At 44.9% G+C, this 16,063-nt stretch overlaps 1 protein-coding gene across 1 annotated transcript; it reads right to left on the bottom strand.

Annotated features, from left to right (window-relative positions):
• Positions 1 to 1,844: 1,844 nt before the first annotated feature.
• On the bottom strand, positions 1,845 to 15,586 carry LOC138444653 (uncharacterized). The gene is made up of 6 exons (XM_069597991.1): positions 15,575 to 15,586; positions 13,216 to 13,750; positions 11,349 to 11,479; positions 10,908 to 11,008; positions 5,231 to 5,349; positions 1,845 to 2,681 (listed from the first exon to the last, which is right to left on the bottom strand). Exons 1-6 carry the CDS (start codon positions 15,584 to 15,586, stop codon positions 2,545 to 2,547), a joined length of 1,035 nt encoding a protein of 344 aa, XP_069454092.1. The 3' UTR covers positions 1,845 to 2,544.
• Positions 15,587 to 16,063: the final 477 nt, after the last annotated feature.

The following is a 16,063-nucleotide window of genomic DNA, read 5'->3' as shown; positions in this document are numbered from 1 at the left end:
ACTGTGGCCCACAGGAATCTAGGTGGTTTGGTGTACTGAGGTGTCTTAGGAATATCCTTTCTGAGTTGGTTTATGAATTACCTTTCCTTTAACTTCCTTGTGGCCAAGATTAGCAAGCATCGTTTAGGATTATAAGTGCTGCATTTCAGTGACAGAAAGATTACACTGTAATGAAAGATGCTTATATGTCCTAATTATCCTGATTTGATGAAATATTAGCCTCCCTTATGAAATGGTTATAATGGACATGTAATTGTTTATGTAAGCTTTTTAAAAATATAATTTTTCTCGAAAGGGAAATGCTAGAGGAGACATATTATTTCACCTCTTTATGGGCATACATTAAAAGAAAAATCTGGATGTCTGTGAAATGTTAATTGTATATTGAATTATTGCCAAGCTCTTCTAATTTATTAGGAAATGTGAGTTATGGTTTAATTATTAATAGAAGCTAAATGCTAATGGCCCAAATTACAGCTGGACTTAGTTGAATATTAAATAGGACATTTTTTCCAAATATTACTTTCAAAATAGTCTAGTATAATGACTCAAATGAACACACATTTTTTTTTCCCCTCAGTCTTATGCAATTAAAGGGCTTCCCAGGTGGCTCAGTGGTAAAGAATCTGCCTGTCGAGCAGGAGACACAGGTTTTATCCCTGGGTTGGCAAGATCCCCAGGAGAAGGAAATGGCAACCCACTCCAGTATTCTTGCCTGGGAAATCCCATGGACAGAGGAGCCTGGCGGGCTACAGTCCATGCAGTCACAAGAGTCAGACATGATTTAGCAACTAAACCACCACCAGCATGCAATTAAATCAGTATTTTACAGAAGAGTTGGTTTGCTGTACTTACAATCTTACTTTGGAGGAAAACAGATTGCTAGGTTGCTTTCCATTGAGATGAGGCGTAAATCAGATTTTATGTAGTCCAAAACTTAGGCAATTTTGGAGTTCCTCTTTGAGAAAAAAAGAAAAAAAAAGGCCAAACAATTGATTTTTACAAACTTTACAAAAATATATGACCCAATGAACACAATGGAAAGGTTCCCTCACAAGGTCGAGGAAAAATCTAGTGAGGAGACCTTAGGCCTCAGCCTTGTTACCTTCACAGCAAATTCACTTCTGGCTAAATGTATATTATTGTGAAAGCTTCTGAGAATGCCCCACTTTTCCAAATTCATGAAAAGGCTCTTTGGGTTTGATCCCTGGGGACAGGTAATATTATAAATAATCAGTTACCTACATAAGATGATGAATTATTCTATTATTGACAATGTCCCTTATTATGTCTATTTATTGAAGCATGATACAATAACTAAAAATTTTACCATTTTTTAAAGGAAGTAGCCAATATCACTTTCACAAGTATGAGGAAATAGAAACAAAGGATTATATATATATATAATATACATGTATATATGAAAGCATTTTTTCCCTTGGAGTAGATTTTTTCAAGATAATTTTAACTTGCTAGTATTTACATAATTACTTTCTCAAAGAACATTCCATTAATATATTAGGTTTAAGTAGTGGTTGAAAGTGGAAAGAAAAAAAGTAAAGCAAGGAGCCTAAACTTAAAATAATTTTACAACAGAGAAAGAACAATTTTCCTGACCATGCTTCTTAGATCTCCAAGATCAAAAAGAAGTGGACAATTTAGATATTTACTGCATGTAGGAAATACAAGTAATCTCTGTAGATAATTCTAGAAGAAACTTCAGAACCTCCTGAAATAAGAACATTGTTAATTTCCCTTTTTGACTATAAGGATTTGGTCTCTCAATTTTTTCTTGTCTCAGGTACATAATTTTAATAGCCTAATAATTGATCATGCTTTTCCCATTTTCTTTTTTAAATTTTATTTTATTGAAATATAGTTGATTTACAATGCTATATTAATTTCCACTGTGATTTAGTTAAAATATATACATTCTCTTTCATATTTTTTCCCATTATGGTTTATCACTGGATGTTGAATATAGTTCCCTGTGCCATATAGCAGGACCTTGTTGTTTATCCATACTGTATATGATAGTTCACATCCACTAACCCCAAACTCCCAATCCATCCCTCTCCCACTCCATCCTTGGCAACCACAAGTCTGTCCTGTAAGTCTGTGAACCTGTTTCTGTTTCATAAATAAGTTTATTAGCCTCATATTTAGATTCCATATATAAATAATACCATGTGGTATTTGTCTTTTCCTGACTTACTTCACTTAGTATGATAATCTCTAGGTCCATCCAAGTGGCATTATTTTATTCTTTATGACTGAGTAGTATTCCATTGTATTCTTTATCCATTCATCTGTTGGTGGACATTTAGTTTATTTCCAACCCATTTCTCCTTTTTGAAGGTGAAGAATGAAATAACTAAATGATCAGATAATGGAGGAAGGGGAGGAAAGAGGCATAAATTAGGATTTTCAATTGGATACTGAAGAAGGAAAATAATGTGAATTTGCTGAATAATAAATTAATCTCACTGATCTTGTCATCTTTTGATACCACATTTAGAGCAGGGACACTGGGAAAGGGAGATGTCAGCTGTGTGGATAAGATGATCTGTTGCCTTCAGATGGGATGGGACTTGTTAGGTCTGTCCAGACTGGGCAGCAAGGTGGTTTCTGCAATTGGTTCAGGTAACCCTCCTCGATCATGCGTAAATTATCTTTACAACCTAAGAACATTAAAAATAATAAGAGGATAAGTACAAACAGACAGTACTAGGGATGTGATGTACAACATGATAAATATAATTAACCCTGCTGTCCCTTCTACATGAAAGTTATTAAGAGAGTAAATCCTAAGAATCTACATCAAAAGGAAAAACATTTTTTTTCTATTTCTTTGATGTTCTATCTATATGAGATGATGGATGTTCACTAAACATCTTGTGGTCTTCATTTCATGATGATGTAAGTCAAATCATTATGCTATACACCTTAAACTTAGCAGTGGTATATATTAATTATGTTCTCATTGGAGCTTTCCTGGTGGCTCAGTTGATAAATAATCTGCCTGCAATGCAGGAGGCCTGGGTTTAATTCCTGGGTTGGGAAGATCCCTTGGAGAAGGGCATGGCAACTCACTCCAGTATCCTTGCCTGGAGAACCCCCATGGACAGAGGAGCCAACAGGGCTACAGTCCACAGGGTCACAAAGAGTTGGACATGGCTGAGTGGCTTTCACTTCACTTCAAAACTGGAACAACAAATTTTTAAACTTTTAATAAAAATAATAATGGGTTAGTTGGGAATAATAGCACTCATATTATATAATTAACTCATAATTAATTAACATTTAATGCACACTTCATATTTTTCAACCAAGAATTTGAGGCAGCTCAATGGATACACATGTAAAAATGTAAATAAAGAGAATTTTTTTTTAAAAAAAGTATAGTTATGGAAAATAGAGTGGAAAGTTAATAATTGTGATGGTGAGATTGGAAGCAAATATAACACATATATCCTGGCCAGGGGGGCTTCCCAGGTGGCGCTAGTGATAAAGGACATGCCTGCCAATGCAGGAAAAGTAAGAGACATGGGTTCGATCCCTGGGTTGGAAAGATCCCCTGGAGGAGTTCATGGCAACCCACTCCAGTAATCTTGCTTAGAGAATCAAATGGACAGAGGAGCCTGGTGGGCTACAGTCCATAGCGTCACACAGAGTCAAACGTGACTGAAGGGACGTAGCACACATGCACACATCTGGCCAGGAGGGCACAGATCTGTAAAAGGACAATAAATTTGTCTTGAAGCTTCATAGAACCTAAAAGACCCTATGGTCAGTTAACAGTTTTTTAAAGTAACTGTGAGAGAAAAAAGCACTCATTTCTTCTAGGAAGCAATGCTTTTCCTAACACAAGGTTTAAAATGAATTTCTCAAGTGAAACTGTAGTAAACAATATTCATAGAAAACAAAAATAATGGGCTTATAAGCTGTTTCTTGTATTGTCAGTTGACGAAGGCCAGCTGAATTTTTGAAATGCTGCCGGGTCCAAACAGCTCTGCAGGGAGTAATCCAAACTATGGAAAGAAACTGAAACCATTTACTAACCAGTTTACCAAAGGATAAATATGAAAGCAACAAGCTAAAATAACACGTAGTATAATTCTGGTACTTCCAATCTCTTCAATAACATGTTGACATTAGCTAAGAGAGACGTTTCTGCCCTGATTCTGATTCAGGTTTTCTTTTACCTTGCTTTTTGTAAAATTCATATAGTACAGTCAAATAACTTTAAAGAAGTTATTTCTAACTGCTCTGGTTGAGATTTTAAAGGCTATTTATTTGCTGCATTTCATTTTCTGTAGCTGTTTTCTCTCCCTGAGTCACAGCTCCTTCATTTCTTCTTGAGGTGATTACTTGGTACAGAAGAATGGCAGTGTGATTTTGGTAAAGCCTTTGGAAGACTCCCATGATATCCCTGAAGACAAGATGGAGGGATATAATTTGGGTGGCAGATCTGTAGCCAGTTGAACATCTATATCCCCAAAATGATGTTAATAGATTGCTGTTATTCTGGATGGAGGACTTAGTGGCATGTTGTAAGGAGGAGTTCAGGTGTAAGAAATGCTAAACGAAGAGGAGGTTGGGGTGCTGAAGTAGATGAGCTCAGTTCTAGACAGTTCTGTAAGACTTTCAGGTTGAAATGTTCTTTATCAATTGAGCAAATGGGTTTGAGGGAGGGAAGAAGGAAGAAAGAGAGGGGAGAGGGAGGGAAGAACAAGGAGAAGAAAAGGAAAGAAGGAAGAAAAAAGAAATAAAGAGATTGAGATCTAGGTACATAGCAAACATTTATTAAGTACCAACAAACCATGTGGGCTTCCCTGGTGACTCAGTGGTAAAGAATCTGCAGGCAATGCTGGAGCTGCAGGAGTTGCAGATTCAATCCCTGGGTCTGGGTCTGGAAGATCCCCTGGAGGAGGGCATGGCAACCCACTCTGGTATTCTTGCAAGATTTGAGTGTGTTTTTTTTTTTTTTTTTTTAGTTTTTTATTTTTTAAATTTTAAAATCTTTAATTCTTACATGCATTCCCAAACATGAACCCCCCTCCCACCTCCCTCCCCAGAACATCTTTCTGGGTCATCCCCATGCACCAGCCCCAAGCATGCTGCATCCTGCGTCAGACATAGACTGGCAATTCAATTCACATGATAGTATACATGTTAGAATGTCATTCTCCCAAATCAACACACCCTTGAGTGTGTTTTAAATGCTTACGCAGCAAGTGGAGAGGCAGAGAGAACGAAGATTCTAAAGAGCGGCGATTGTAGGAGCAAAGTGACAGAGATGCAGGAACAGATGAATCCTTCTTAAGCACAAGTAAGTAAACTGTCCACCTGGAGACGGAGGAAATGATGAGTATGTATACAGGGAGGTCTGGAGGTAGGGCTTCCCTGGTGGCTCAGGTAAAGAATCTGCCTGCAGTGCAGGAGACCTGGGTTCAATCCCTGGGGTGGGAAGATTCCCTGGAGAAGGGAACAGCTACCCACTCTAGTATTCTGGCCTGGAGAATTCCATGGACAGAGGAGCCTGGCAGGCTACAGGCCACGGGGTCCCAAAGAGTTAGACACGACTCAGGGACTTTCACACGCACGCTGGAGGTAGAGGAGAAGCCTCTGTACTGTTCATTGTGAGGAAGTAGTGGCCCACATAAGCTAAGAGGTTGGTATGGGGTCTCGCAGCCAGCTTGTAGCGTTTCTGGAACTAGTAGAGCCCACTGTGTTTTCCATGGTATTCTATCTTCTCCCAGTGAAAATGTCTCCCCTTGACTTCTAAGATACTAGGCTATTTTTGGACTGAGGGACTCTTTTCTGGTTTTATGAATCTTGTTTCTTTTCATCAGTTAAATGTATTCCAGGCCCACCTGGTATGACACAGTTGAACAATTAGGGATCCTGTGTCTGACCTGGACTCAGATTCTGACGCTATTGCTTCCTAGCTTTGAGTTCTTAGGCAAAGTACTTAACTGTGCCCATCAGTAAAGTGGGTACAATAAAACTTACCTTCAGATTACATGAGGATCAAGTGAGATAATAGGCACACGTGCCCCAGTACTCAGAATGCTCAGAAATACAATGCTCTGTCTTTTCTCTCTCCCTTGGTGAGATTCCCTAGAGACCCAGGCTCCTTGCTTCTGTGCAATTTTGAGAAAGTCACTCATCTTTCTGAATCCATTTGTTCATCTCAAAAAACAGAAGCAATCTTACTATGCTCCTGTGTTGTGAGGATGAAAATGGCCCTGAGGAAGCTTCTGTGAGGCTGCACCATCAAGTTTTGTTGACTCTAAATCTTATCTACTTCCTGAGTTTTGCTTCTCACCCGCTATGAACATCTGCCCCCAGGCATATTTTCCAGCTTCTTCTCACTTGAGCATTACATTCTAACTACTTGTTGGATGTTGTCTGGATCATCTGCCAACAGGCATAATTATTTTTAACTTGTTATAGTCACAACTCATCTATGATCTATTTCATATCTTATATAGCTGGCAAACTCTCCTTACCCCTGCTTTCCCTGGTGGCAGCCCCTTCTCTTTCTTCTCACTGCGCTGGTTATTTCCTATTTGATATCTATCCCCTTACCTGAGCATCTCTCAGCATCTTCAGTCTCCCTTGCCAACTGGCTCCTCACTGTAATTCCTCATTCACAAGGGGGAAGACAGCCAATGTTCTGTTGGAGGACAGAGCTGTGATTTCACTATATTGGAAGCTAAGGTGACCTTCTTGGTTATTTGGGACTCCTCTTGCCACTGGAGCTATTGGTCACTTACTAAGGAGAAATTTGGTTGTTGCTACACAAAACAGTCAATGGAAAACTGCTGTCATCAGAACAACGGGATGCCGCAGGGATGGTTTTGTTTTGCCCTGACATATGCTGACCAAGAGTAAAGAGAACAGGGAGTGGATGGTAGAAGAGTTGCAGTTATCAGTTTAGACCCCATGATTAGCTATAGAGGTGGCTGCATAACTTATACTGATTTTGTCTTTATCTTCCTCCTTTCCTGCTTCCCCATATGAGGTACTAAAGGTAGACAACATTGCAGTTTAGGTCCTGCTCAGAACAAACCTGAATTGATATCACCCTGAGGCTGATAATAGCTAGGGGCGTTTTCCACATGGGGGACAGAGTTTCTTCATTTGAGGGACGAGTGAAAAGGGATACTGAGGAGCAAAAATGTGGGTTGTTCTGATTAACCTCTATTTGCATCTGTTCCCCTCTGCCCACCCCATCTATTACCTGATCTGTTCTAGCCTGGGATATTGGGCTGGCTTCCCAGCAATGGGAAGTAAGGCAAGAAATTGACAGGGAGGGAGAGGAGAGGTTGAGCTATTTCTCCCCTGCTTCCTTCCTGGTCAGGGGCTATATTTTGGCAGTTAATGCACTTCTCTAGGTTGCAGGTGACCTCTTCTTCTTCATGGTCCCAGCTCATATGGTGCTTGGCGAACGCTTCCTTCCCCTTGGCCTTTTTTCCAGGTCAGGTTCCATGAGAAACAGACTCCAACATTGTGTCTGTAGGAGGCCTAGTGAGTGAGCGCTCTTGGAGTTGCCACTAGGGGTGGGGAGATGAGGGAAGCAGGACAGGGCAGAATGAGTTAGGATGGCCCTGCAGTTGTCAGACGGGGGTATACAGGGAAGGGGGCAAGTGGGCAGATCCTGTAACTCCAAGTAGACCAGTTATTGGGTGTGTTAAAGGACGTCTTCAGTAAGAAGGTTCTTTTACTGGAGGATAAGTCCCAAAGAGAGATTTGGCTAATGCTGGTTGGCCACCAGTACTCCCAGCTGCTAATGGATGAGGTCAGTCCTGGAGGGGAATCAGGGTGGTGTTCCCCTGACACCCCTCAAACTCAGGTGATCCAAAGACTAGTCCCTGGGTGTTTTGACATCCATTGTTGCCTCTCTTAACCTGCTCACACCTCTGTAATATTGTCTTTTGATTCAGTGCGCTTAATTGAACTATCTGAGGTTGATTTATTTCCTTTCAGAGCCATGACTAATATAGATATTTATTTTAAAATAACCTGAATATATAAATACAAACTCTCATGTATTCAGGGAGTACGGTACCTAATACTAAAGCAGACCCTATCTGGTTGGGGAGGTGAGGGCAGGCTTAGTCAAGGAAGTGATGTGAGTGAGCATCTGAAGGGGGCGCCAAGATAACTATGAAGAAGAGAAGAGGTAGGGGAGGGGAAAGGAAGGTGAGATCTTTAACTGAAGAAAACTTTGAGTTTGTACATCCAACCCACCCGACTAACAGGTAAAGACTCTCAGGTGGCTGGGAGAGAGGAAGCAGGAAATAGAGGCTGGAGAGAAAGGCAGGACCACACCCTCATAGCTTTAAGCCCCATATTAAGGGTAATCCTAGAGACTTTGGAAAAGCTTTGAAGGTTTTTGGGCCATAATCAGAATTGCATTTGAAGAAGATCTCTCTGGCTAATCAAAGACCAGTGCCATTTTTAATTTGGGGAAAATTACCACTTGCCTGCCATTGTTTATTAAAAGTGGAAGACTCTTCTGGGTTCATAGAAGTCTCCAAACTGACTAGGGAGAAATTTCTGCTGCTGCTGCTGCTAAGTCACTTCAGTCGTGTCCGACCCTGTGCGACCCCATAGACGGCAGCCCACCAGGCTCCCCCATCCCTGGGATTCTCCAGGCAAAAACACTGGAGTGGGTTGCTATGCCCCCCTCCAGGGCATCATTATAGCCCAGGGACTGAACCTGTGTCTCTGTCTCCAGCATTGACAGGTGTGTTCTTTGCCACTAGCGCCACCTGGGAAGCCCTCTTACTGGAGTAGGGTGTGCCCTGGGCCCTGAATCCTGTACGCCTGGTGTCCTCACAAGATGGGGAGAACGTGGCCACGGCAGCGGCAATCGGACCGGGGCCTCCACCTCTAAGTGAAGGGACCCCAGAGGTTGCTGGCAAATACAGAAGCCAGAAGAGGCAAGAGAGGATTCTCCTTGACAGGTTCAGAGAGAGCAGGGCCCTACTGTCACCTTGATTTCATCTTTCTAGCTTTTGGAACAGTGAGACAATAAAGTTCTGTTGTTTTAAGGCCTCCAGTTTGTAAGTTGTTATGGCAGCCTAGGAAACTGTATTAGTTGGTGTCAATTTTTATCATAAACCCTGAGGTAAAGGCCCATATGTATTATCATTTAAGGTTTGAGTCCTTTTTGGTTAAGATTTAAGGACTTCCCAGGTGGCTCAGTGGTAAAGAATCCACTTGCCAATAAAGGAGATGCAGGAGACATGGGTTTGATCCCTGGGTCGGAAAGATTCCCTGGAGAAGGAAATAGCAACCCACTCTAGTATTCTTGTCTGGAAAATTCCATGGACAGATAAGCCTGGTGGGTTACAGTCCATGGGGTCTTAAAGAGTCAGACATGACTCAAGCAACTGAGTGTGCACCATTAAAGACAGATTTTAAGTTTTGCCTTTTGGATAATTATCAAGAAGACATAGTTGATGCAGTTTGCTTGCCTTTCTTACTAAGGACATTTCCTTTCTCCATTCACATAATCATAAGTCATTGTTCTGAGATTTCATATTTGGTGCCCCCTTCTCTAATCGTGACGTTCTTGCCTTTTTTTTTTTTTTCCCTGATATTTCTCTGCAGCCACTTTTCAGGCCCATTCCATGAAGTCCTGGGCCAACCCAGGACTGCATGCTTGAAACTCTCCCATGGAACTCAGGCCATTTATTTAATTTGTCCACTGCATTCTTTAATCAACTGGATACTCCACAGTCAACCTTTTAATGATGATCTTAATTGTGACCTTGATCCCCCTGAAATTCCCACTGTGCTAATTTGCAACCATGTGTTCTGCTTCGGGGCTTCTAGAGTGCAGGGAAAGTTAGATTCATGTACCTCGTACACAAGTCATCCAGTTCACCTAAGCTCTTATTCAGTAATTCTTATATCCACCACTTGTTGAGTTGCTAAGAAACTCCCCACCATTTCCTCTTTCTTATATCCGCTCCAAACAGATGATTTTTGCTCTCTCCTTATTGGACACCTAGGCCATCTGGCAACTTCATCTGTATTCTTGATCTCATCCTTCCATACTCACTTAATTCTCTCCAGAATCTTCAATCCCTTGATCACCCACTATTTTTTCTCTTCATAAATTCCTATGCATTTGACTGAAGTAAAAGGAAAATTCACCCCACAGGAGTTTAGCTAGTGCTTCTCAAACTGTAAATACATCTGAATCACCTGGGGAGCTTGTTAAACTAGATTCAGTCAGTCTGAGGCCTGAGATTCTGTAGGTCTAACAAGATCACAGGTGATGCTATTGTTCCTGGTCCCCAGACCACAAGGATTTACTTGAAGTGCATATATGTGTGTTAAGTCGCTTCAGTCGTGTCTGACTCTGCAGTTCTATGGACAGTTGGCTGCCAGGATCCTCTGTCCATGGGATTCTCCAGGCACAAATGCTGCAGTGGATTGCCAAGTCCTCCTCCAGGGGATCTTCCCAACCCAGGGATCGAACCTGTCTCTTATGTCTCCTGCATTGGCAGGTGGGTTCTTTACCACTAGTGCCCCCTGGGAAGCACTTAAGGGCATACAGGGTCATCCTTATGGGGTAAGTGCAGTATTTGCATGATGGCTTTTATTCTCCAGGGCTGTCTCTCATGGCCTCGAGATCCTGCCACTGTTTCAGACATTCCATCATGATCTGAGTACATTCAAAGGCAGGAGGCAGGGTTTGACCAGAGAGGGGAGAATGAGAGAGCCTTCTTTTCTTTCTCGTCTCATCAAGGAGGTGAATATTTCTTGAAGCCTCCCACTTCCCCTTAAAATTTATTGGCTTATAGTTGGGTCACACCTGACCACTAACTGTCAGAACAGGATGGGACAGAAAGATTATGACTTATTTCAGAGGCTGGACATACCAGTACACAAGGCGAGTTCTGTCAGCAGCAGAGGGGTGGAGATGGCCCACTGAGGCAGGCAGTGTCATGGTTCTCATAGTGGCATCTTGAGCCAGACCTGGCTTTCAAGCATTTATTTAAGGGAAAAGTGTTTTAATAATATTGCTTCATCTAATTAGTTTTTGAGCATCATTTCATGTTTTCTCTATGAATATTCCAATATCTATTCATGTACTAACACTGTGAATATACAAAAAAAAAAAAAAGCCACTGAACTGTATACCTTAGGTGAATTGTAGGTCTGTGAATTCAGCACGTTATTTCTGGTCCCTTGCACTGGGAGCACCCTAATGGGTGGGAAGGAGTCAGCTTTGCTGACGGTACTTTTATTTCTAGCCCATGCTTCACACACAGGCGCTCAGCAAATACTTCTTGTGGCAATCGCACACTTTTATACTGTACCTGATGTTTATACAGTGCTTCATAAATTTCAAAGGATTTCTTTTTTTTTTCAGGGAGAGCAGCAGTTCCTTTGTGCCTCAGAACACCACAAAGGTGGTCAGAGTGGGTGATTATGAGATCGTTATTCGTCCCTATTGTGAAAAATGATCAGTTGTACAACAAGGGAAAAAGACCAAAACCCATTTCTGTTCACTAACTTTCATCTGGAGGGCTCTCTCAGGCCTGTTGGTCTTGCACTCATATCTCTCTAGAGAAAGGGGAGCCACTCTGTAGTACAATTAGCACCGCTCTGGGAGACTGATTCCCAAACTGCAGCCCAACAGCACGGCAATTCGGGTCACTTGGGGGGCAGAAACCAAAGAACCGAGATCCCTTTGCTGAGCAAACATAGCGATGAGGCCAGCCGGGTTTTGGCTTCGGGGTACTGGACTCCGAAAACGCTTCTAACCAGAAGGTTTGAGTCAGTGGGGTGTTCTACGGCCATGACCTCAGTAGCATTTAACTAAATGTCTCCCAGGTACATAATTCAGGGTTCTAGGTTCTGATCCGCCCCTTATCCCCTTGCGTTCCCCACTTTCCCAACACACACACACCCCTCACCCCCACCCCCCCAGGGGAAGAAACCCAGGTTCGGCACATTTACAGCCAGGACCTTTCCAGATGGGAAGGGAGGGAGGCAAGGGAGGAGCCATCTTGCCAACAAACACTTGAAGCCCCCCTGCAAAAAGAAGTCCTTAGAGTCCTCCTCCTGCCCCTAATTTGGAGGCGCGCACTCCTTGTCTGTTACAAAACCACTAGCCACTGGACGATCTAACGATGTCCTCATTTAGATCCACCACAGCAGCCCGGAAGCCCTGGCCGCTTTCCACTGGGGGGACTGGAGAACTCCTGGGGACCCACAGAGGCCCCGGGGTGTCCCCGCGGGGTGGGGGTGCGCTGACCTGGGCCTCGCGGGCAGAAGCGCAGGTGAGCAGCCGCAGCTGGGCTTGCCGCCTCCGCCCCCGCGGGGCCCAGCCCTCCCCGCACTGGGCCGGGGGCGGTCGAAGGCTCTGTCCAGCCGCCGGGAGGCTCTGGCGGGAAGTGTGGCAGAGACATCGGAGACCCGGGACCCGGCGACAGTGCCCGGCCGGCCAGGGTGCGCCCAGGCGCGGGGCCACCACCTCCCCGCGGGCGCCGGGCGCGGCGGCCGCGGGAGCCGCAGGTGGTTCCCCGGGCCGGCCCTTTTCTCCTCCCCCTTTCCTTTCTCTCGCCTCCCCTCCCTCTTGCCCGGTGTCGGCGGCACTTCCCCCGCTTCCTCCTCCCTCTCCAATCGGGAGGGAGGGAAGGAGCCGCCGGCTCTTTCCTGCCTCCCTGCAAACTTCAGCGGGACTCGCGTCTCCAACTCGCCGCCGCGCCCCCAGCTCGGGAGCTGCTCCCGAACTTCCTCTGGCCGCGCGGCTCGGGAGCCCCGGCGGCTGGAAGGTCGCCGCCGGGCGCCAGGCGGCCGCCACTCGGACCCCCCGGAGCCCTTCGCCGCGGCTCCCCGGGCGGCCGCCTCTCCCTTCTTCGCCGCCCGCCCGTCGGTCCGTCCCGCCCGCTCGCCTCGCTGCTCCCCGGCGGGCAGGAGCTCCGCCGGCCCTCAGCGCCCCGCCGCCGCCCGGACTTTTCTTTGTGTTGGATGCGGACTCGCGCCCCGCGCAGATTGGGGCTGGACTGACCGCCGCGCTCCCGCGCCGCCCCCCCGGCCATGCCCTTCCACCAGAGGACCGTGGAGCCCGCGCGGCTGCGCCGGCCCGAGGCGGCCGGGGCGGCGGACGCGCCGCTCTTCCGCTCGCTGGAGCAGGTCAGCTCGCACGCCCTGGTCTGCCTGCTAGCGCAGCTCGCCGACCTGTCGCGCTGCGCCGGGGACATCTTCGGCGAGCTCGAGAGCCAGGCGGCTGCCCTGGGCCGCCGCACCGCCGCGCTGCACCGCCGCCTCGACGCCCTGCACGCCGCCACCGCGCGCCTGGACCACCGCCGAGTGAAAATCCGTGAGTGGAGGGAGGCTCGGGGGAAGGGAACGAGGCGGGGAGGCGCCGGGCTGGCTGCTCCCTCTCGCCCCCTGGCGGCTCCGGGCCGGCTCTCGGGAGTCCGCGCTGAGCCTCGGAGCCGCCCGCGCGAGGGTCGGGCTCCCGAGTGGGGATGGCGTGATCTGAGACCCGGTGGCCGTGCTGGTGGCGGGCGCGTGCGGCGCTCTCGGGTTCCGAAGGTTGCTGGCCGCCTCGATGGAGTGGGCGCCCTGATGGCTTTGGGCTGTCCGTCTGTCCGGTCCTTCTCTCTGAGTAGGAGGCTGAGAGGAGCCCCTGGGGCGCTGTCGGCAGAGGAGGAGCCAAGGTCGTGGGAAAAGGGTCAGAGGAACGTAGCCTGTTGGAAGAGCCAGGGTACTGGATGGGTATGGATTTATGATGATTCTAATCCTCGAGACTTCAAGAGGATCCGTTTGTGAAAATCTCAAAGGTTCTCAGAGTGTTGGGGCTGCCGGTCACTTCTCTGACCGGTGCTCTTAAAAATAAAAGTATGCTTTTAGTTAAGGGTTTTCTCTTTTGGTGCTAATTCTTGCCGACCCCTAACCGCTTAGCCGACCAGTTCTTTGTAATTCAGGGGTCCTTGACTTTGTAGTGAGACTCAAAATTCCAATCGTCCTTGTCTGACCTCCTCCAACCCTGAAAATCAAGTATCTGTCCCTAGGTAGTGATCTCTTCATGCAAGCATTTCGGTTCAGTAGCTTAACTAGCTCTAGTGAATGAAGTAACTGGAATTTCCTGCTGGCCCAAAATAGAGAAACTTTAAGCGTGATGTTTGTGTGGTTTCTCTCCTTTTGGTAGGTGGACTTGATCATAATCCTAAACGTGAAGAGTAAAGTGGAGATGGATTGCAGGGTGGGAGGGGAGGTGTAACACACGGCCTAGATTTCAGCAGCTCAGGATGAAATACTGTGTCTCTTCGAATTACTTCATATGCAGTCTTGAATAGCTGGTTTTAATTTTTTTTTCTTCTTCCTAGAGAAGGTTAACTATATTTTACCACCTTACAACTGGAAGAGTTCGTTTTTAGTACTTTAATACCAGTGAGATTGCTTGTTGTCATACATCTTTCTCCAAGTTGTGAAGTTACCACATAATGGTTTTACATTTTACAGTTCATCTCTTTGATATTGCTGTCAACACATCCTTATACGTTGTGGGCTCTTCCCACCGAGGGAGAGTTCCCTGTATCCCAACCCTGCCCTCTAAAAAAAAAGTCAGAGAAGAAGAAAAATCAGTCTCAAAATTGTTGGACCTAAGTAGAATATATCTACTTAAAGTGAATAATGACCCCATGCATTAGGATATATTGTCTTAGTAGAAAGTCCTGGTCATCCCATAATCACGAGTTGCTTCTATACCTTTCCCATGTAGTGTCTGTGTGTAGGTGAAGGAGAATTTCACCCTTGAGGAATGCTGTGATGAGGCAGATCTGATTGCTAGGTGAACTGATCTATTGTGGGAATTGAAAGACTAGAAAAAACTCCCTGAAGTTTCAGAATTCCTTCTTTAGACAGTTTTGTTTTACATTTAAATGTATCACTTTTCTCTCTTTTCATAGATATGCACCAATAGCTAAGATTTGCAGCCAAATATCCGCTCCCCCCCAATTCCCTGAGTTAACTAAGGTCATCCTAATTAGTGACTAAAATAACTCTTTTTAAAACTTTTCACAAGTTTCTTTGAATCTTTGATTTCATCCCAGAAAACCTGGCTCATCTTTTTTTTTTTTTTCAGTGATGGAGATATAAGGCTTTTATTGAATATAGTTATGTCTGAGAGTAGAAGTACAAATGTAGAGAAGAAATCTGAACTATAAACGTGTTTCTATGGTTTTTTTACCTTCACACACTTAACTTTTTTATATGCTAAAATGAGTTGAAATGTTATGCATTCATCTTATTTAGACTCAGGTAAGATTTTTCTTCTTTTTTAAAATGTCTTATTTCTGTGTAAAAGCTACATTTTGAAGTAATTTTTGTCCCTTTTTAGTCAGGTGTAGAGAATAACATGTTCCATTAGAATGGAGGCACAGACATTTAGACTTGGAACCGACTGTAAAGGTCATCTCTTTCATTAACGCTTAACATGGGGGTCCAAGAAAGTCGAAGTGATTAAGGCCAGGTTAGGTGGTGGGCTAATGGCACAGGCAGGCCTCGAGCCCAGACCTTCTGATTGGCTCACCTGCTGACCCATTGCTTATATCCCATCCCTTTTAGGGTCATGTGGGAATGGGGAACAGTTTAGATACATTTCATAAACAGTCCCAAGGATAGTGGTGACTGTTGATTTCATCCCTCTTGTCAGATGAACCTTGTAATGAGTCTCCCAAGGAGCAAGTAACAACTAACAGTTGATCAGAAGCCAGAGTGTAGCAGTGGTGTGTGTATATTTCACGGCCTGATGGGTCTCTACATATCAGAGGTGTGAGCGAACTGTTGAAAAAAATGGATACACGTTATCTTTTCAATATAGAACCAGCATTTTAGTCCTGTGGGCCAGTCCCCTGCCTCAATAATTCTGAGAAGTATCTAGTGAAGTTTGCCATTCCTCACAGTCTCATAGTTAGTCATCCAAAATAATTTTTTGTCATGATTGGGGATAACACACTTGACTTTTTTCCTCCTGCTTATCCTTACAGACTCTCCTAATGCTTCCTCTGACACTACCAGG

This window comes from Ovis canadensis, chromosome 8, assembly GCF_042477335.2.
Source record: "Ovis canadensis isolate MfBH-ARS-UI-01 breed Bighorn chromosome 8, ARS-UI_OviCan_v2, whole genome shotgun sequence".
Taxonomy (NCBI): domain Eukaryota; kingdom Metazoa; phylum Chordata; class Mammalia; order Artiodactyla; family Bovidae; genus Ovis; species Ovis canadensis.
The sequence above is the reverse complement of the archived record's forward strand: the minus strand, read 5'-3'. Positions and strand labels throughout refer to the sequence as shown.

Bases quoted from the DNA above. Each gene is read 5' to 3' on its own strand.
- LOC138444653 (XM_069597991.1), bottom strand. The intron at 5,350-10,907 runs GTATGTCCAGCC...CTCCGTCTCCAG, and splicing joins AGAACTCGCCTTGTGTACTG to GTGGACAGTTTACTTACTTG. The intron at 2,682-5,230 runs GTAAGCATTTAA...TAATGTTCTTAG, and splicing joins TCTGCCTCTCCACTTGCTGC to GTTGTAAAGATAATTTACGC.